Genomic DNA, 24,165 nt, shown 5'->3' on the forward strand with positions numbered 1-24,165 from the left:
TAGACAAGAATGGAACCCGTAGTTCAAGAAGAACGGGATTATTTAGATGCTTTCGGATTAGGTATTGTTAATAAAGAATTCGGCAAATGGGAGTTACTCTACCCAATCGTCTTGTAGGTAGGTTATATATGATTGGAGATATTATTCCAGTATTATATTAGCCCTTTTGGTTTATTCATTAGTTTCAGGATGGTAAGTGATTGAAAGCTTGGTGGCTATACCCAAGTGTTTATAAATATATTTTCAGAATTCAAAAACGAATTAAGCTTTATAATTAGATATAATGGTTAGGGGTAAGCTATAAAGCTTTCAGATATTCTTCTAGAACAGGCGGGCAACCTCTTCAGAATTGCAGATATTATAATAGAACAAGAAATATTTCATTTTCGTTAATTGGTCGATTACTACTATAATAGTATCGAAACCGGTACTTTCGAGTAAATGTGTAATGAAATTTATTGAGATATCTTACCAAGCTCTCTGCAGGATTAGAAGCGGGTAGAGAATTTCCTTTTGGTCTTTGTAATTCGGGGTAGTGTGGTGGTAATTATAGCAGTTACGGATTCACTGTGTAATATAATTATAGTATCCAGGCTAATAGTAATTTCGGAATAGTAATTCGAAGGTTCGGGTACAATGCGAATGACTAGCAGCAGGCGATTCGTGATATAGGCGGAGTAGATAGGTTTTCAGGGGGTTATGGTCAAGAATATATAGTTTCCCTTAATAATATAGTAGATTATTGTTTTCAGTATATTCAATAAGAATGATTTTCGGATATTTTGGGGATCCCTCTTATAGGGATTTCAGGATAGATTCGGGTACAGGGTCGGCTTGGTAGCCTTTGTGAAACAGGGTAAGTAGATTGACAGGAAGATTTAGAAGGTTTTCTGAATCCTCTAATTATATCGCAGAATTAGATACAGATATGGCATATAGGATTGCAGGCTCTATAACTTTATTATTTTCTAGTAAAATTACAGTATCGTTAGAATCCAAATAATTGATAGTATTAATAGGATTAGGATTTCTCTGATTATAGATGATTATAATAAAGCATACTCTCTTGATAATCTTGGGTTCAATTAGAATAATAATAGTAGAAAACAGATCGGGATTTAGATTCTCTCATTTCAGGATAATACAGCTTTAATACAGAAGGCATTCATCCCTCTCTTTAAAGAGATCTTTTAACCTTCTAATCAATATATTGGATTTAATATCTAGCTTTTCAAGGTGATAAGTAATTCGGAAATTAAATTGAGATAGAAATTCGGATCAATAGATTTGATAATAATTTAATAGCTTTATTATAATAAAGTATTCCAGATTCCTATAATTAGTAATTACTTGAATTGGTAATATAACACTTTTCAATTCAAAATGCTATTCTTCAAAGCAACGAATAATAACTAGCAGTTCTTTATCGTAAATCTTATAATTGTATTCAACTATTGAATGTTTTTTAGAGAAAAATACAATAAATCTAAGTATTCCATTATTATTATATTAAAAGAGTACTCCAGCGGATATATAATTAGAGATATTGGTTTCTATAATCACTTCCTTTTCTCAATCAAAGAAAACTAGAACAAATATTTCAATAAACGCTCACTTCAATTGATCAAATGCTTTTTAATAGATAGGGCTTTATAAAAACAAAATATTCTTTCTGATTAGGTTTATTATTAGATTAATAATCTTCGAAAATCTTTAATAAATTGTTGATAAAAGTTCGAAAACCTAATAAATACTTGGATATCGATTATACTAGTAGGCAGTTTCCAATTCATAATTGTTCGGATTTTCTCTGGGTCTATTTGGATATCATTGCTTTTTACAATAAAACCTAGAAACTTGATTTCGGATTTCAGGAATTCGCATTTTTCGAATTTAGCAAACAAACCAGCTTCCCTCAATGCTTGCAGAACCTTCTAAATATAGCAAATATATTCCTCTCGAATTCGACTATATATCAAAATATCATTTAAATAAACAATGCAAAATATATCCAGGTATCCCTATAGGAAATCATTAATAAATCTCTAAAAAATTGTAAGAGCCTCTGTTAGCTCAAATGGTATAATTAAGGATTCGAATAATCCGAATTGGATATAAAATACAATTAGATATTTTTATCCTTCTTTCACTTTTATATTATTGAAAATAAAGATGATATTGATTTTATTAAAATACTTTATTTTTTTTAAATTATTTAGAGATTCTTTTATTAATAATAAAGGGTATTGATCCTTAACTAATAAATTATTTAAAGTACAATAATTTATATAAAATCGAAGATCTTTATTGGTTTTTTTGATAAACAAAATAGAGAAAGCGGTAGGAAAGGAGCTTAATCAGATAAACCCTTTTCTAAGATTCTCTTCCAATTATTTTTTCAGGACTTTTAATTTGAAATGGAATATAAAGTATAAAGCATCGAAAAAAGAAATAGCTCCTTTTTTAAAATGGATCTTATAATTGTATAATTGATAAGGGAATAGTTTCTCTATATTCTTTGGGGAAAAGACATTTTTTCAATTTCGGAATTCAGATAATAGGTCTTTAGGATCGAATATCTTTTTCTTTTTATTTAGAATATTATCGATTTGTTTGATCGATATCTAAAACATTTCATATTTCCAGTGAATATAAACTGAATAGACTTTTAAAGAGATTACGGCTATATCCTTATTCTTTAACCTTTCGAGGTAGGCAGGTAGATATACAGATCAGATTTTTGAAGGAATATCTAATAGAGCTTTTATATGAGACAGACAGGATAAAATATTACAAAATTCATAACAAAACGAGCTATCGAATTGGAATAAGTTTATTGCAAAGTTGATATAGAGATTGTGTTTTTTAAACCAAGTTATCCCTAGTATAATAGGATAGTAGGCTAGCTCGGTTATATACAAAACGATTTTCTTCTCGATATAATTATTGATTCTGAGTTCTACTCGGATGTAGAAGGTAATTCGATTATCGGACAGAGTATTTCTATCGAATCCTATAATTTCGAATACTATAGATAATTAGTATACTAGTATTTTCTGGGAAAATATTCAATTTCGATTTGTAAAGGCAATTCCTTTATATTCACTATTAATTATAGTATATATCGGAAGGGTGTCTTTTTCCAAAAATAGAATAATAAATAGAATTATTAGATCTGTATAATTATTTAGTTTATTTTCTAAAGAAAAGCTATAAGTAGTAATAACAAATAAATAGAGGATATACAAAGGATTGTTCTGATTGCAATTTAGATCAAATATATTCCGTTTTCCGAATTGATTAAATTAATCGGCAAGTGGAAAAGAGAACGAAATAGGGAATAAATAGGGACTCAGCTTTTTGAAGGATTGTTCGATATAGAATTGATTCTTATAAAGCTAATTGTAATAATAATAACTCAAAGTTGAACAGAATGAGTATCAGAATATAGATAGTCTTGTATCAGATAGCTAGCAGAGCTATAATAATAATATTCACTATATTCCCACTGCGAACCCAGGTTTCTAGCAGTATATTCCTTTTTTCCTAAGCTCAGATCTATTAGATCTTCAGAAATAAACTTTAGATTAGCGAGTTGTAAAGGTGGAATAGCAATTATTCTCTAGAATAAAGTTTTGAAAGTGATAGAATAAATATAATAGATTTGTTATTAATATTAACAAAATCGGTTATCGAATTGTTATAGATAGTTAATATATTAATAAAATTTATAGGTTAGAATAGAGTTATATAATAATATATCTTATAGTTTACAAGAGATTCCTTGAAATAGAAGTAGGGTTAGAGTATTATCAGACATCTCTTCTTTTAAAGCAAATCTCTGGAATTCCGCGAAGAAGGTATTAAAATCGAAGTATCTTTGCTTTAGTATATATAATTTATTCTGTACATTTTATATTTGATCAGAATCCTCAAAAATGTTTTCGAGATATTCAAAAAGTGTGATATAATTAGTGAACTAAAGAATCCCATAGGAGATCTTAGGTAGTATAAGTTCATATACCTTTCCAGTAAGTTTTCTAATAGTGTAAATCAAGTAGATAGAAGTTATTGGAAATCTATTATTATTTGTATTCAATTTTCCATATATCTATTAAATGAATCTGTACAGGTCGGAGCAAGTGCTATCAAACTCTTTCGGATCGGGAATGCGCTTACTCAATTAAGTGGTTGAAGTAGGTACAGTGGATTCGGGAATAAAATCAACAGGAGTTTCGGGGGATACAATTTCCAAATGAGCAGGTATAGTAAGCATAGATTCGGCAAGGCAATTGAGTAGACAGGCGTTTTGAATAGCAACCTGTTTGTGTAGAACAACTTGAATACATTTGCGGATTAGGGATTCGGAAATTTCGCATTCGAATGATTTGTTGGTCTCTTTTAGCTTGGTATAATACGCAAATGCCGATTGAAGGTATTGATACCAAACCTGGGGGTTTTCCGATATAGAAGTGCCAAATTCCGAGAAGTCCCTAGATTGGCCAGGCGGATGTGAAATAGTTATTACAAAAGCAATATTTTAATAGATAGAAGCTATATAATATCACGAGGCAGGCAGGTTAGATAGGGTTCTAATAACTTTGCTCTAATCTGACAAGGCTATACTGATTCGGGTAATAGGTTTAGATTGAGGATTAAGATGTAGCTCAAAGAGCTACAATACAGGATCTTCTGAATTGAAGATATACGGAATTCTTACAGCAAGCTAGCCCGATCGGGCCCTAGCTCGCTTGCGCTCCGATGCGAGCGCTCCTTTCGGTCCTCTCCGATAGGACCAGCATATCACGTGAGCTCACACCGTGACAGAACTTTATAATTAAAAGATACTTATATAATTCAATAATTATATAAGAAATTATTTTTTTAGGCGACTTCAATTCTCATCACCCATAATAAAATCCTTTTTCGAAAAAGAATAAAAACACTAATCAATTAATTAGATGATTTGAAGATTAGAATTTTACTCTTCTTAACAAACCTAATTTCAATACCTTTTATTATACCAATCTCCTCAATCCAAATATCATTAACCTTACATTAACCTCAAAAGGAATCGTTTCTCAAATCCAAAACTGGTAAACACTTTCAGATACAGAATTCGATCATATAAGAATATTATTTGAGCTAAAATAAAAAAAAGCAAGCCCCCTTAACACAATATCACTAGCTAAATACAATACAAAGCTAGCTAATTAGGATAAATTTGAATCGATATTGAAATCAAAATCATTATATTCCCCTATTCTTTTTATTCTGATATTAATAATCTCATCTAAAAAAGATTTGCTAAATAATTTGAAAAAAAGAAATAATTATTCTAATTTAGATTAAACAGTAAGCAAATTTATAAGGATTATTTAAAAAGCTATTGAAAATATTATATTTAAAGTTTTATTAATTAGAAAAGCAAAGTTATAATGAACCCCCAAATTAATAGATTTTCGAAAAGAGTTAGAAAAAGTAAAACAATTAATTAAATTGGATCTAGAAAACTCAAGTCTCAAAAAAAAATATCGAATTACTAGAAACAAGTATTTTTAGGTTATTAAAATAGCTAAAAAGAATCATTAAAATGAATTTCTAGAAAAAGAGGATATATAAATAATATTCAAAGCAATAGCTTATATAAAAGATTATCAAGACTAAAGGATATTGAATATTTCAATAGAAAGCTCTTTTGAAGAAAAATGCTCTGCTTTTAAATCAATTCTATTCCCATCTCCTCCTATCACTCTAAAACCATAATAGGAAGGATACAAGCAATCTAAGAAATAGGAATAGCCTAATCTTTCACAAATCGAATTAAGTAATGCTTGCTCAGCCAAAATCCAAAAAAAAACCTCTGGCCCAAATGGAATCACTCAAGAGATTATTATAAAAGCATATAAAGTAATTTTACGAATCTTTTTCAATCTATTCAGTAATCTAATCAATTTAGGATATTACCTACAATACTAAAAATAAGCTATTAAAGCAATTCTAAAGAAATCTTCAAAATCTGATTACTTAGCCCTAAAAGCATATAGAGTTATTACACTTCTAAATTACCTTGAAAAGATTAGCGAAAGGATTTTAGCTCAAAGATTAAGCTATTTAACAAAAACTACTAATCTATTACACAAAAATCAAATTAAAAACCAATAAAAGAAATCAGTAATTGATGTAGCCCTTCTTCTAACCACCGAAATTGAAAAAAACAAATAAATCCATAAAAAGATTTTAATTCTATTTATAAATATAAAAAAAGCCTTTGATTATATTTCAAGAAATCGATTATTAGATATTTATAAGAAATTGAAACTACCAACGAATTTCATTTCCTGGATAGTCTTTTTTCTATAATAAAGACAGCTAAAACTTTCTTTTAATAATCAAATCGAATCCTTCAAACCTATTTTGACCGGAATACCATAAGGTAGTCCAATTTCTTTAATCCTTTTTTTAATATATATTAGAGAATTATTCTTTTCAAAATCGATTAAATTTCTTTTTTATATTGATGATATTGCTTTAATTACAAACTTATCTTTATGGAAAAAGAATATTAGATTTCTTAAGAAAGCTATAAAGCAAATTTACAAACTCAGCTCGAAAAGTGTGATTCAATTTGATTTAGTAAAGATAGAATTAATGCACTTTTTAGTATCCAAACTAACCAAAAACTTCCTAATTATATTATTTAATTCGGATATTATTAAACCTCAATCTTTAATTAGATGGTTAGGTATATGGTTTGATCCAAATCTCAAATTCAATTAATATATCAATATCTGAATTATACAAGCAAAAGGAGCCTTTTATTGAATGATTCGGCTAGTAAATATTGAAAAAGGCCTGAGTTCTAAAGCTTTTGATAATTATATATAGTTTGTGTGATTAGTATAACTGATTATAGATTAGTAATTTGATGGAGAGGACAAGTTCATTTTAAGGATAAAATATAAGCTTTTTAAAATCTAGTTTTTCGAAAAATACTAGAAGTTTTCAAAACTGTTTTAATTCTTTTAATGGAAATCGAATTGGGATTAAAATCAGTAAATATTTGATTAGACTCAAATATCAAGTAATACGCTTTTTGATTAATAAAACTCTTATTCAAATATTCAATTAACATCGAAAAAGCTATTTTAGTATATCAATATACTAATCGAAAAGCGATTAATACTTCTCAAAGAAAGCTATATAAACTAATTCAACTTGATAGAATTAGAAAATCAATTGATAAAAAATTTGATTTATTCTTTTTCAAAAAGATTATTTATTTTCATTTTCTTTTATAGAAAAAGGAAATCCCTTTCAAAATTAATATTAGTTAGGCTTTAAAAGAAAATGTAGCAATATTTTATAATATCATTTTTAAATATAAAAATCAAAATACTATTTATATTTATACAGATATCTTTTTCATTGAAAAGGGAATAGGTATTGGTATAGGAATAGTATTAATATAATTAAATAATTAGATTTTATATTAAGAATAAATCAATATTGAAAGTAATCAATTAATCTATAATAGAAAGTTATATGGAATTATTTAAATTATCAAATATACTAGCTCAATTATTAGTAATAAAAAGAAGTTCAAGATTTATTTAGATAATCAAATAAACCTTTTTTGATTAAAAATACTCTTAAACTATTCAGGGCAAGTATACCAAATTCGAGTAATCAAGGTAGTCAAAGCTATTATAACTAAAGGATCTGAAATATCCTTGAATTGAATATTAGGGCATACATCAGTTAAAGGAAATAAACTAATAGATAAGCTAGCAAAAAAGGCTATTATAATACAATTCACCTTAAATGAAATCAGTTTTGGATTATTAGGAATAATAATCAAAGAATCCTCTCTCGATTAATAGAGTTTAACTCTCAATCAATATAAACTTAGATTCAATTAATCAGCATTAACTTATTTAAAACTATTTCCATGGAAAATCGGATTATCACGGTGCAAGGGATAGGTACTAGATTGGATATATGATATTCTACAAAGAGATTGAAAGTGATACAATGTAACTTTGCTATATAATGGCAAAGATAACTAAGTATCCATTATACTAATATATTACGCTAGTAAACCTATAACAATATCCCTCTCTTTAAGATTTGCTTATCCCAAGCAAACTGAGAGAAAGTATATTATACAAATCACACTTTCTTTTGTTGTAATGAATACCTTCACTCCCCAAATTCTTTTGTAGTTTTTTATTCAGAAATCAAAATTACCTTAGCCTCCAGATTTTCCAGTATCCATTTTGGTGGATCTAGTTTTTCTAGATATAAACAATAATAATAAACTATAATCTTTTCATTATCTTTAAGATTTAAGACTAATTGTTAAGTTAAAACGTAATATTTTTATTTAATTAAATAATAATATCTATTCTTATTATAATTATCTAAAATGTTTTTGAATATTTATTTCTGGACTGGCTCCTCTTCGCCATTTTTCTTTTCAAGGATTCTATTCTGTGTAGTAACAGTTTTTACTTTGTTGATCTGGAATTGCATTGGGAACCGTTTATTGTTATATATCGGTAGAAGTAAAGAGTAATAAAAAACAGGGAAGATTCATACATTTTCTAATAATTAAATAAGACAAGATTGTGGGTAAACTTTAATGACTTTGTAAGATCCAATCTATTTATTATCTAGTTTCTTTATTTTTCAAAAGATCTTTATATTCTTTACATTAACGAATACCTTCTATCCTATACAATATCGGAGCGAGTCAGTTCAATATCGATTTGCATACTTTTCGTATATATCTATAACTTATCTAGCAAATACTTAAAGTTAATCCAGAATTCTCTCTATTCTATCCGCTGTTTTATTGTTTTTAAAGAATTCATATTTTTAAACTAATATCATTTTTAATGAGCAGGGTTTACTTAACTTTATATCAATACTTGAATTAAAACTGTAATTAATAAAGAATGGAGAATATCCTATAATTTCCGAAACTATATTATTAAAGACAAACTTTATCAATAATAGCCATTCCATTTAATCATCTTAATGAAAATTAACAAAAATATATAGATATTATTCGAAAACTGAGTTAATACACTCTATCTACCTATCTATCTATAAATAAAAGGCTAAAAAGTATTTTAAAGTTACTGCTAGTTTTTTCGACAATTGCACCTAGAATCCTGATATAAACTATATATTTCGATTCGAGATAATATTGTTTGATGTGCTATGTAGAGTATATATCCGATTAATAATATATTAATCAATTCTTCTGTAATCAAGATTCTTATATTAATGAAGTAATACATCTTTATCAATCTATATACTATTATCAGAATGTGCTTATATATCAAATTGTAATATTTATTCTCTAAAAGAAATATAATATAATTGATTGATATATCAGATTATACTCAAAATAGAATTGGAAGAAATCTTAAAAACCCTAGTAAAACTGATTTTGATAATTTAGTATGAGTACATAACATATATGCTTATATATATGCACCAATCTTCTAATGTATGTTTGGTTATTAATAGGTTTAGAAGATAATATTGATAGTCTTAGTATATCCAGGATAATCAACTAGATTGAAAGAGTACATTCTATAAATAATTTGTACTTTCAGCTTATTATTAGGCGATATTCAAAGCTTGTTATAATAATATATTCTATTATTAAATACTTCATAATTCTGTATAGCGATTCTTATAGTCTTTTAGAATTCTACTAGCCATTTTTATATATACAGATCTCTAATTACTACTAACAATTATTATACCATATCGGATTTTGTATAAACATTATTAATTAATTTGTTGATAAACTTATTTCCTATAGATATTATCAAATCTATAAATACCAGCATTACTTCCCCTATCAATTTTTTATATAAATTAATATCAAACCTTTATACTAATAAAATTATTCTTTTTCTATTCTTCAGCCACTTATTGTTAGGATTTGAAAAATCTGATCTATCTTCCTGTTTGTAGCTCAAGGTATCCAGATAAATAGCTTTAATACCTAATCTGTATATAATACAGAAATTGTATTGGAATAAAAACTCGGATTATTTAATTTATTATTAATTAAAAGCCTTTATTATAATAAAATATTCTAAGTTCTTATAATCTATAAAAACCTCGAATTCTTATTACAAACCCTAAAATTCAGATTACCATTCTTTTATTAATTTGATTATTACTAAAAACTCTTTATTATAGATTTTATAATTATATTTTGTTATTAAATACTTCAATAAAAAATAGACTACTAATTACAAAACATTTTTATTATTATATTGAAAAAGCACTCCCCCAAAGATCTAATCCGAAATATCAGTTTCTAAAACTATACATTTGTTATAATCAAAATACACAAAGATAGATATAATTATAAAAATCTGTTTTAGTATTTCGAAAGTATTCTTATATATTTAATCCTATACCTAAAAGATATTCTTGTGTAACAAATTATTTAAAAAATAATAAATCTTTGAGAAGTCTTTTATAAATTGTTAATAGAAATTAGCAAATCCTAGAAAATACTATAGGTTTTTTATTGAAAAGGATTACTCTCAAGATATAATCGCTTTGACTTTATTAGCATCCATTTTGATACCATCTATAATAATAATCAGACCTAAATACTATATAAATATTATCTCGAATTCGTATTTATTAATATCAATCTATAAACCTGCATTAACAAGTTTTTAGATAATTGTTTATATATATTCCCTATATTCTATCTTATTACTAAAATAAATAAGAATATTATTAAGGTATACTATACAATATTTGTTGAGTTTATTGAAAAATATATAGTTAATATAATACTGAAAAGATACTGGCATATTATATAACCTAAAGAGTATAATAAGGGATTCAAATAATCCAAAATGTATAATAAAAACTATTTTCTATTTATCTTTTTTTGTGATACACAATTTGTTAAAATAGTAATAATATCCAGTTTGAAATAAACCTTAATATTATACAATATATCAAGAGTTTTTTGTATAATAGATAAAAGATAGCAGTTCTTTATTATAATATTATTTAATTCTTGATAATCTTGATAAATATGGATTTCGCCTTCTAGCTTTACTACCAAAAGGAGTAATACTACACTACAAGATTTTGATTTCTGAATAAATCCTTTAAAAGATTATCATCAATCCATTTCCAAATTATTTCGAATTTTAATAGTGATAATAGCCGGTTTTTGAAATAAGATAATTCTTTATTTGATATTAATTCGATTTTATAATCCTAAGCTTGTTATAATAATAATACCTTAGTATTTTGAGAAAGGAAAGCTAATAATTTATTTCAAAGTCAATTAGGGAGTATATTTCGTATTTCTTATCACTAAGATCTAGTTTTTCTATTAAGAATTTTAATATATCAATCTCAGAGATTCTTTATAGATAAGCTAGTTTATAGTAATCTTGAACAAATTTTTTATTTATTTATTTATATTAATTAACGTCTGTTTTGGACCTCCCTAAGGGTATTTAGACGTGCTAAGATAAGGAACTATTTGAGCGGCGTGATCGTCGCGACCGAATTTAGCAATTTAACTTCAATGCCAGGGGCTATTCGCTCCTCTGCGGGTGCGATCCGCTTCTGTTTCCAGAAGGGAACGTCTGATCCGGGTTGTTGTTGAGGCAGAGCTTGGTTCCCGGGTGGATAGGCTCGTTGTGGGCTTCGATCCCTATGGTAGAGGAGAAGAAGCGAGAGTGGGTTGCTATTTGTTTAGCCGAGCAGCAGGGCTCTTGTGTTATATATTGGGTTTGCGGTTTTTAGGGTGTAGTGTATTCGAGTGATCAGTTGAGTGATGAGTTTATAAGGGATGAGCAGCAAGCTTTGTTGAAAAGATAAAAATCTTGAACAAAGTTATATAAATATAATAGTATTATAGAAAATGCTTCCATTAGACTATCACATCCCTAAAGTATATCTTTATAACTTTACTCATTTTTAGTAAAATTGTTTATAGAGATATAATCAAGCTTATATTTAAATGCTATAGCTTAATTTAACTTGTTTCAGGTGATTTGTATTGTATAAATATTGTTTTGTTGATAAAAAGAAATAAAGCTCGAGGTATGTAACCATTAAATATCCTTTATATTTAGGCTTGTTTTGTATTCTCGAACTATTAATAATAATATTAAAAGGGGTGATAATGATTCCTTTATTGGATTTGGTTTTCTTTATCTTTATTCTATAATCTTGTTCATTGCTATTAGATTATATTTTCAGCTGGTTTTGTATTATTTATATTTATATATCTGTATTCCTATTACAGGTCTTTATATAGTAATAGTTTGTATTAGAGGTAAATATTGCTTCAATAGGCATATCTTGTTTTATGTTAGGATCTTCAGATTTATAATTATTATTAAGTTTGTTATTATCCTTTATATTTATTTATTTATTTATTTATTTTATTTATTTATAGTGATTAACATCTAATATCTGACCTCCCAAGAGGTATTCTAAACATACTAAGGAGCGGGCCTACAGGCTGCTAGTATTCTAGCTGCTTATAATAGTATAATATTAACTAAACAAAGACTTATTGCCTCTAGTATTCCCCCACTCAATACTGCTTATAACAATCCTATAGCTATTCTATCTAAGGATTTGTAGTCCTGTTTCAAAGAGCCTTATTTCATATATCATCTGGATGTTGGTAAATTATCAGATCAATTGCTATCAATCGGAAAAGTATTTGAAGTGCTTATAACTATTCAATGTAGGTCTTAAATTGATCGAGATAGAGAGCTTATTCTTGGGGTATTAAAACAGATTGGAATTCGCATAATTCTGTGTAATTTGAGTATATCCTAATATAGAATCTGGATTTAGTGAGAAGATCAATAAAGCTATATTATATTCGCAGGATACAATTGATATATACTATTATATCCTATTCAAATCGAAATTGATTTAATATAAACAATTAGTTGTTGTGTATTTGATTATTAATTGAATATTAAAAGAAATATAATAGACTTTTCTCAATTCTATATATACAAATATTCATACTATTTTTATAATTGAATCTAATATAATAAGCTGTAAAATCATTATATTCAATCTGTATTGCTATAAGTCTATATAATACTTTGCAAAGAAGCTTGAGGCTTTCTGGCTTTAAGATATCATATATCGGTTTCTATATATTGTATAGTTCAGAGATCAAGTCCCTTTTTTCCTTTCACTATTTATTCTCAAAACACCAACATTTGGCATATAGGATAGAATAAAAGCTACTGACTATAGAAAGGCAAGATAAGCCAGAGTCAAGCAGCCCAGCCGTACCCTGATTAGCGAAGTAATTGACTGCCTCATTGTTCTCAATCTCAATATACCCAGAGAATCATTTAATTATAATATTATAATATTATATCATTTAATAACACTTATATATACCCATTGAAAGGAGGTAATAATATTTTCTTATATTCCTTAGATTATTAAAATATTATCAATATATAACCATATTTGTCCCTAATAAAAGCAATCAATAATACTCAGAAGACATTCTAATCCCTACCATACGCCGATTACCTTAGCATTAAAAACATACGATTGTTTGTGTATACGGCCATAGCTACTATCGATCTATTGCTTGTTATAATAGATTGTAAAGCCATATCTTATATAGTGATTATATTCATTGTATTATTCAAACCCGTCTGAAATATAGAATAGTCTTCTTGGGGGATTAAGTCCCACCATTTCTTGAATGCTTTTGTGGTATCCTCTTTATTCATATTATTTATTGGATTGGTGTGGTACTCGGGAAAGAAGTGAGGCTATAAAAATCTGGGGCGCTTGGTGGCAGGAATTGCCTATTCTATTCTTTATAGTTTTGTATTGGGACCTTTCAGAGTATTTATACCTCGTTTTCTCTTTCTGATATATAGCTTTAATCGGTTTATAAGTAGGTATTATATATCCATTGTTTAAAGCCGAAATGCAAATCTTAGTTTAGCTTGCTCTAGTACAATAATTCCAGCTGGAAGACTAGTTTTTATAAAAGTACGGTTGTCGGGATTGTCTTATAGACAGATAAAGTTCCCTGTGTTTGTATTGTGAATTGTCTTGCTAATTAGATCAATATGTTTCTTGATTTCGATATCAATCGGAATATAGCCTGTATTTAAGCATTATTTGTATAGTTTATCGAACTATATTTCGGAGTTGAAGAGGGCAACAGGGAGTATATAGATAATAATCGCTTTTCACAAGCAGATTGCAGATGGTTCATAGGCTGTATAAGTTATTGATCGGATGTGGGATGCAATACACATAGTTTTCGCGGTGTGTGTTTTGACATATTGTAGGAATGTTAGATACTGATCAAAAAAGACATCAAGCTAGTGTAAGGTTGATTATATTTTATTGGTGAGTTCTAAAGGGATCAGTATAATAACTAGATCCCGACTTATCCTTATAGCCGGATTTGCAATTTTATGTTTCCTCAATATATAAAGTAGCTCAAACTTTTCCGGAGTGAAAAAGACCTTATTCTGATTTCCTTATTATAGAATACATCAAACAATTCAGTAGAGTATATATATATTTATAAATAAGTTTTTAGATATATAATATATAGCTATATCGTCAGTATATTCAAAGTGCTATACTCTATCTTGATTGAGAAGCTCAGTAAGGTAGAGAATATACAGGATAGAGAAGAATAGCAATCTCTAGGGGGTACCACATATAATTAGGAAATCCTATATTATAATCCCCTCAAGCCTTACACACACACATCTCCTAGTTAGGAATGAATCAACAAGTTGCAAGAGTGTTATAAGCCAACCCTGCTTTTTCATATATTGTAGAAGCTGTTTTTTAAGGAATATATTATAAGCACCTTGTACATTTATTGTTATTAGTATAACCACTTTGCCAATTGCTAAAGCAAGCTTAGTATTATGAGTGAAGATAGTTATAAGATTAATACTAGCTCTTTTTGGTAATACTCTGTAATACTGAGGACTGATAATATTGTATCTCATGATCGTCCATATAATTTGACTAGTAATATACCTTTTTAGTTTTTTTTCAATATACAATATCAATATAATCAATCTTTACAATCTCAGGAATATTCTATTCTTCTTATTAATCTTAAATAGTATAACTATTTCAATAAGTTTCTATTTGTTAGAATAATAGTTAAACCTAAGGTAGACCGCGAAAATCTCATATATTACACTCTTTGTGCTAGACCAGCATATCTTGAAAAAGCAAATAATTACCCGATCGATTTCGGGTAATATGCTTCTGACTTCTATTACATGTTTTTTTCATTTTCTTTATAATAATTGTTCTTTTCTATAATAAGATTATCTGATAGTTTTATTTTTATAGAGAATTGTGTTATAGATTATTCGATGCTTTAAAGTAATTGAGTATTGTTATAAAGAGTACTTCAGCTTTTTCCTTAATATTAGTAATCTCCTAGCCTTCGATTACTAAAAAGGGGTTTTGAAGTCTACTTCTAGAATTAGCTTGTACTAGTTTATAACTTTATATAGTTCCTGATTGTTCTATACATCATTTAAGTGCTTAGTCTAATAAGCTTATTTCAATACTTATACAATCCTTTATAGGTTCTATTGGGCCATTGCTATTCCATCAGCAGTTCCAGTTCTTCTGACTTATATGTATATTCGGTATATCTTCTTATACTCATTAATTTACTATAAAGATGATTGGTAAGGTTTGCAGTCTTTTTGTCCCATAGTTATTATAAAGATGCTTAATATGCTTATGAGTTTGATAATTAATTTATTGATATTATAGATAGATTGGAAATTCGGGTTTTAGAGGTTGCTAAACAGTTAGCCATTATATCTACTAGGTAGAGTAGATCTGAATCGCATATTCGGATATACACTTGCTTATATTCAGAGGTTCCTTTGTTCGAGATAGTAGTAATTTGAGTGGTGTGATTAGAATTATTGTACAGGTTGTTATTGATTATTGTTATAGCAGTAATCAGATTAGAAAAGGTTAGGTTCAGAATGTGTCCTTTTGTATGTATAGGGGTATTAGAAATCCCAATATACTTCATTTCTTATTCGATAGTCTATTATGCAAATATATTATTTTGATTAATAATTGCTATTTTAGGTTCCCACAGATTATATTTAGTATTGAAATTATTTCCAATAATTGTACTAATTCCTGAGGCAATCTCTAATCCGAGTATATATTCTATTATTAATAGATTAAGTAAAGTGTGGTAGGTATTAAGGATCAAGTACCTATTAATATTAATTTAAAGTAGATCTCTATTTTTGGTCTATCTCATTTGTCTAATCTTTAAATTATCTCCTTTTTGTATATAAATAATTACTTGTAGCCTATGTTCAGGGCTGTTAATTGCTTTCTAGGTATCGATTGGCTGGTATCGATTATATGTAGTATGATTTTGGGTTGCTGAGTTATTATATAGTCAGGGTTTTTGGATATAGATAATATTTATATCAGCTTCTTTAGTAATCTATAAAAGGGTAATATAATTAGAATATCCGCACTTTATATTTGTCCATACAATTGTAAGCCCCCTTCCCCCTATTGAGTTTGTATTGATTATGCAATTTATACAGAGGTGGTGATAGCTTTGTTAGCATTTGATTTACTTTCCTTGTTTATTTCAGAATTAGAAGATGAGAAGGCTTTTTTAGCTATAGCTATTATATTATAGTTTATTCCTTTATTAATACAGCACAAAGGGTTATAATCTGGGGTGTAAATCGGATTGTTGAAAAGGCCCTTCTCTGATTGAGCCTATTTGGGTAATCAATTCACCAATTGCCATTCGTTCTTGTAGGCAGTAATATAGGCTTTCGGTATAGGGGGTCTGGGGATAATCATTTAAGGCTGTTTGGCTAGTGTTGGAGTAGGTGCCTTTCTTTTATATACTTTCTAAATCTCTTTTCGACTAATGATCCTGATTTCTTTTATTTGTTAATAGATAAGCCTAATCAGTTTTTCATTAACTAATTGTAGTGCTATAGGGCAGTTACTGTATGCGGATCGAAAGGGTTCTAGGCATTCCGCACATTGAGTATTGTTTTGGTATTGCTTATAGATCTTTCTATTAATGTATTTAGTAGTTAGTTTATTGTATCTAGAGTAACGAGCTGGGCAATAATATATATACGGGTTATAGTATAGCTAATACTTGTTGGAATATTATTATGATTAAGAGTATCACAATCTATTAAGAAGCTTCGAGTATTCACTGATATTAAATAGCCAGAATGGTTTTACTATCTTCTTAAAACTAACAATTCAATTAGCCCTCTCTGTGAAAGGGTTCACCCTGTATTTAGAGACTCTGTATTGCATTAGTTTCTCTCCTACCTGCGCCTGGATCTCTTTTCGAATAATTATATCTGGAAATGTTATGAGCGCGCTCAGTATATTGTAAGGGACCTGAGGTACAATATAGTTGTATCAGGTCTCCGCAACTTGAGCATTATTTGTATCAAGTACAGTGATCAGCCGTATGCGATTTTCGTCTTGTAAGAGGTTCTTGTATTCCTCTGGTATCTTGTATTCCAGGGTCCACCCCGTTTTGTTGTGATAAAGCGAGGGGATCAGTTCGAGCCTTAATTCAGGAACTGCTTCTATAATCTTCAATCGTAGTTTGAAGGGGTTATTAGCGATTATCTATTATCTATTTTCTATCTTTATAAAGATTGTGTAGCTGTTTTGCTCCTGTTGTTCGTACTTCTGTATTATCTCCATTGTTTTGGGTGTACTCGTCTTGGCGCTCTTCAATGCCTAAGGCGCCTTCTTAGTCTTGAGTATATCAATATAGGATTTAGCAGTTTTCTTTAGGATTGCTTTTGTGATTGGTATAGGGATTCTCTATATAGGTCTAGCTTGTTTTATAGTCTTGATTATACTATTGATATATACAGATCTCAATATATCAATATAACTTAGTTTTGTTTTGTTCAAGGTTTTAATGTATATATTGATTGTGTTTGTGATTTTTAGGATTACTCATTACTTTCCGTTTTCCTTATAGAATTAATTAGTTATTGCTTTGTAGATAAATCATATATCATTATCTCCATTCGCTTTAATTGTTGATATAATTGTTATTGTTATCATTGAAGCGATTGGATTGCGACTTGACACGCTTGGCGGTGTGACAGGTTGCTTACGATTGCACATTGATAGTATTATGATATTATAAGATTCCTTCAATATAATTTGTTATAATATAGCTAGTATCCGACTTTTGTTTCGAGTATAACAGTTATTATATTAATGATTGTGACTTTAGATGATTATCCTTTATATATAGTAATTAATAATCTTTTGTTTTATAAGCTTTTTGGAAAACAATCTTCGATGGCAGTAATATATTCAAGATCCTTTTGGTTTTTGGATTAATACTTTGAAGAGTTGAGATATTATCAGATTATTACTAAATCGATTTGATTATAAATACTTGAAAGCATAAGCTCCCCTTACGATAACATTACATTGCACAATATCGAAAAATAAAAGAAAGTATTATATTCGCTTAATCTATATACAGATTATGGTATTATAACTATAACAAGTCAAAAATGATTAATATATCAAGAAAAAATTTCGTAATAAAGAATATTCAGATTTCTAAATATAATTCTATCGTTATAGATATAATAAAATATTCTGTAATGATATCTATTACATTACCATCGACTAAATAAAGCTGTTGGCAATGGGATAAGAATTGGATATGAATTTTATATTGATTGATAAATAATCGATTAGCGAATACTTTACCAAAACATTTGCTATTAATCAGACTAGTTATATTAAAAGGAAAAATATATATTGGAAATATAATAGTTTAAATAAATAGAGATTTGCTATTTATAGAGCTGAGTTGTAATAGCTCAGTACTATCTATAGTGTGTCTTATCCATTCCTTGTTTCTTGATAATCTTCACGATTGACTTATTGCGGAAGTAATACATTTCCTAGGAACTCGTATATACTATTGAATAGTGATGGTAATGTTATATTATTATATAGAAAGATATTAGAGGTACTTTCTGAGGATGCTAAAGAATTATTTTCAATATAGCTATGGACTATATTAAGCTATTATTGTGCGTAAGGCTATTGTTAATAATTATATTCCCGAAAGTCATTCTGATTGTGATTATTATTGCTTTGATATTATCCACTTCAGCCGAATTGTTGATTTCCTCTTCTAGTATTACTGCGATTGTATTCTAATACCCTTCTTAGAGGTTCTATATTGTATCCTTTAGCTACTCGCTATGTATCGATTTGTTTTTTCGCATTGCAATCCTAAATAAAGTAATCTGGTTTCTTATAGTAATAATAAAGGCTGAGATGGTGTTTCTTTTTGTATTATTATATTTTGTTTTGGAATTTGATTATATCAAGTTTTATAGGGTTATTATATAGAGCGGTAGCAAATATAGAGAAGGTTGTATTGAATCGAGGTTGATTATAGTTGTTTTTTGATAGATCTATATTATAATAATCATTCTCCCAGCAATTCTAACTCCAAATTGTGAATTTCTTTTTTTATTCTTTGATATCATTTAGTGCACAGAGGCTTGAGTTTATATAAACTATAAGTTTTAGTTTTTTAAAGACTTTTTGCTTTAAAGCAAAAACTATCTTTCAATTAAACTTGTAATATTGATTACCTAAGTATTCTAATTATATATAGAATATTACAAAAGCCTGTTTTTCCAATATCTTGAGTTTATTAAACTAAATCGCTGCTTTCCGTTTAGAGTTGATTATAATATAAAGACTATCAAGCTTTTTGAGGAATAAATCAGCAATTATATAAACCAAGTTATTTTGTAAAATATTATTAATATCTTTTAATTATTCTTAATATATATATCCTTTAATAAAAAAGATTATATACAAAAGTTTCTTCTTCTCAATATCAAATACAGTAATATCAGATATCCAGCAGATTTGTAATCCTTGTTTTCAAGCTAGATACTCGTTCTGTTATGCTATTATACCAGTCTTCTTTCTTTTAAAGATTTCCGGGTTTTTAAAGATTTGTCATTAAGCGCCAGCAAATGAGTTAAAGGTTTAAACTGATGTATTTTGCAATAATTAAGAAAGCTGGTTTTATAATACTATATTTAGTTATATCTGGATTTATAAATGGGTTTGTATATTGATTAGGGTTGTATGCTTATTACTCAAATCTATATTCATCCTAATCTATATATTATAAAGTGATTCTAATAAATTATTAACAACACTATATAAATAATATAAATATAATTATTTATCCTCAGAAAGACTGAGTACTAGATTTCGAAAATCGGAATTGAAAACGCTTAAAAGTTCATTTACAAGCTATTGCTATTTAGTAAAAACAGTTCGAATACTTATTCTAAGATTATCGGATATTTGAATTCTGTTTTCTGCAAACAACAAACCAGATGTATTTATTATTTTAAAAACGAAAACAAAAATAAGAACGAAAATGAAAATAAGAATAAAGATAAAGATGAGAATGAAGATAAGGGTGAAGACAAAGTTTTTATCAAAGTATTATTATTAAGATCGGATTGCTATTGACGTATAGCAATAGGACCTTTAAGAAAATAGAATATACTATTATAGTGTAAGGGATAGATACTAGATTGGATATATGATATTCTACAAAAAGGTTGAAAGTGGTATGATGTAACTTTGCCATATAATGGCAAAGATGACTAAGCATCCACTACGCTAATATACTACGCTAGTGAACCCGTGACACGGATTGAAAATTAAGCTATTAATTGAAATCAATCGAAATACTACTAGTATACTCTTCCAATTGAAATTAGGTTATGAATATATCAAATTATATTTATATCGATTTAATCACTCTAATAATAAATGTATATACAATAATATTAAGATATCACAATACCTCCTGATTAACTATCCTATATATAAAATAGAAAGAAAAAAGATATTCCAGAATATATTATTATTGAAAATTATTATACAATTTCTATTGTATATCAAAATAGATATCAAATTAGTTATCAAATTTATCAATATTATCAAAATCACTACAAAGACATAGCATCTAATAAGAACTCTTAAACAAAAAATAATAGAGAAAAAAATAATAATAAAAAAAAAAAGAAAAAAAGAATAAAAAAAAAACAATTAAGAAAATAAAAGGAGAGCTTGACCTTCTCACAATTTCTTAATTATCAGAATTTTCTTATTATATGTAATGCATATAATGAGTAGGCATTATTCCCTAGTATTTGTTTTCATTTCTCTAATAAGATTATAACTAATATTGTAAATCAAAAAGTTACCTGTTGGGCCCATCGGGCCCAGCTGTCCTATATAGTCTTAGACTAAAGGTGGACGTAAATTCAATCAATCAATCAATCAATCAATCAAACACTCAAATCATATCAGAAATAGAGTTTTCATACCCACAATTCTCATAGATACTCTTCCCATCTTCTAATTTTCCTAATTCACTCGTACAGTCGTACTTACGATAGTGTAAAAAAGACTACCTCTATTATACCTCCTCACAACATAAACCTCGAAGAAAAAGATAATTACGGCATGAGATCTATAGATGGTTAGTTCTACTTCTGTTTTAAAAATATAGTATATGCCTAAATACTACTAAAATATAGTTAATTCACTTCAGTTCATCTGACATACTAGAATTTGCTAAATATAAGATGGACAATAAACGTATGAAACCTTTTCGAGAGGTGTTTAAATAGACTCTTATTTCTCACAAGAACAGTACGATTGTGAACACCTAAAGCTATGCCACAGGTAACCCCTTCCGGAATGCCCTGAAATTCCCAAAATACAAAGTCATTCCTGAACCCTCAAAAACAGTCGATATGAAGTCCTCTATCCGGTGTTCGATATTTAGATACTGACTGCTGGACGACCACTCAAACTTCCTAATCACTACCAAAGTCGACATCTTTCCCCCTACAAATCTTAAACCGTCAATCCGCAGCGTCGAATCTTGAAACAGAAAGTCGAAAACAGTCTGATATCATGGTAAAAGATTCTCCCCAAAACGACCCTAGAGAAATTGAGCCGCAACTCTAGTCTCAAGTCTATTTACTCGTTAGTTCGACTTCTTCATCACAATCGCAGATGTTAATAAATACAAAACTTACTGTGCCAATCGATTTTTAAGCGCCAAGTTTTTCTCCTTCAACTTGAGGATTTTTGTCTGTGCCTCTTCAAGTTCTGCTCGGAGGTTCGTCTTTTCGCCGTTATCCGCGAATATTGCGAGCATTCTATGGATGATATTAATGAAGTACCAATTTTCCATGAGTTTGCCTAGTTCTTGGCCGAAGGACATGGTGGGTAGATGGTGGTGATGGTGATGATGTTGCGGTGGTGATGATGTTGTGGTGATGTGTTATTCGAGGGAATTGAAATCAGGAAGAGAAAATGAAATCGTAGATGGATGATAGAAAGTTGTTATGGCGAAGATAATTTTGGTTTGGAATCATAAAGAGTGATGGCTATAAAGTAGTTGGAAAGCTCGCTTGATTGATACTATACGGTTCTTATTAGCATTCTAGCAACGTGGCTTTAGGGATAAAATACTATAGTGAATAATTTAGATATGTTTTTGGATAATTCTTAATAAGATATTGTAGATCTCTATTGAATTCTTATAGTATCGTCATGTCGCCGTAACCTAATAATTAATTTTCGTTTTAGATTATTTATTTACTTAATAATGTATATAAATAAGATTGGTTAACTGTATTGATAGTAGCTATAAAATCGAAAGTCAAAATAACGCTCTTTTAACCTTTTCTTCTTCTGACTACTCTTTTTGATTCTCTTCCTTCTGCTACATCGTCACTTTTTTCTTTTTTCCTTCTCTCCCTTCTCCCCTTGTGAAAAATAGAACTGTTCAGGAATTTTCTTCTTTCTAACCTTACTACTTGATACTAGAAAAAAGAAAAATCTTTAGAACTTCTTAAGATAAAAGCTTACTAAGTTTGATCAAAACTATCTACTGCCTTTCACTTGATATTTGAAATTTTATCCGCTTGATCATTTGTGCTATTAATCACATTGAAATAGTCATTTCTCGTGGATTATATCATATCTTGAGCTATTAGAGACTTTTACATCGAGTCAACTAGCTAGTAGATGTATTAAATCAGATATTGTACACTATAAATGTCACGGAGTGAATGCATCGAAGACCTGTAGAGATTGAATAGTTTCAATTGATATTGTAAACTATGAAGAGAGAAGAGTTAAGCTACGAAAGGAATCTGGATTGATCCCTCCCTAGCTTTAATCCCAGATACGTACTACGTACGTGTGCACCCCTGACAGTAAAACATTCTTGTCATTGTCGATGAATGTCCCCAACCCATAAGATAAAGGTTCTTAAAGGCCTCATAAAACTTCAGAACCCTCATCCGCCCCACCAACATCGAGTTCATCCTCTCCTAAGCCTCTTTCCAAAGGGATCTTGAGGAGAGCATTTAGAAGTTCCCGATTGCTGAGTTTCATCTCCTCAAGCTCATCTTTATAGAATCTCTAATAACGGTTAGCACGTAAATCTCTAGGAGTTTGTCATCGATATTCATCAAGAATCCAATATCTTACCTTTCCGCACAGATTCCCTGAAAATTGTACTTCGCTAAGCTGAGGGCTTGTTCCGACTCCTCTTTCTTGAGATTCATAGCATGCTGTAATTCCTTTTCTTTCATTTCGAAAAAGCCACCTAAGACTGTTCCTGAGAAAGAGAGTATAGCATTGATGGCGTCAAAAGCTAATACTGCTGCGACGATGTACAGAATGATTTTCATTTTGATGAAGTAATTTGTAAAAGGTGACGTGATGGTAGTAGAGGGAAGAATTTGTCTGAGAGGAAATGATTTCTGTTGCGATCCCTTATTGTTGAAGATTTTTAATGGTGGAGAGAGATGGTGAGAAGGTATTGAATGGTTTTTGTAAAAAAAACTTGGGGATGAGCAAGAAGTTCTTTTTTATTCTACTTGTCCTGTATCTAACTTCCTGAGTACTCGCTTATTCTTGAAGAACACTAATAAATCATTACTTCGTGATTTCCAAAGACCGTAC

General features: G+C 28.7%; 1 protein-coding gene across 1 annotated transcript; it reads right to left on the reverse strand.

The window, feature by feature from the left end:
* Nucleotides 1–22,126: 22,126 nt before the first annotated feature.
* Nucleotides 22,127–22,411, reverse strand: EAF02_001758 (uncharacterized protein; the record flags this gene model as incomplete). The annotated part of the gene is made up of 2 exons (XM_038897806.1): nucleotides 22,127–22,160; nucleotides 22,224–22,411. The coding sequence occupies 2 exons, from the start codon at nucleotides 22,409–22,411 to the stop codon at nucleotides 22,127–22,129; spliced, it is 222 nt and encodes a 73-aa protein (XP_038762781.1).
* Between the last annotated feature and the right edge of the window lie 1,754 nt (nucleotides 22,412–24,165).

The sequence above is a fragment of the Botrytis sinoallii genome (genome assembly GCF_014898435.1).
Source record: "Botrytis sinoallii strain Bc 23 chromosome Unknown BSIN_002, whole genome shotgun sequence".
NCBI classification, from domain to species: Eukaryota; Fungi; Ascomycota; class Leotiomycetes; order Helotiales; family Sclerotiniaceae; genus Botrytis; species Botrytis sinoallii.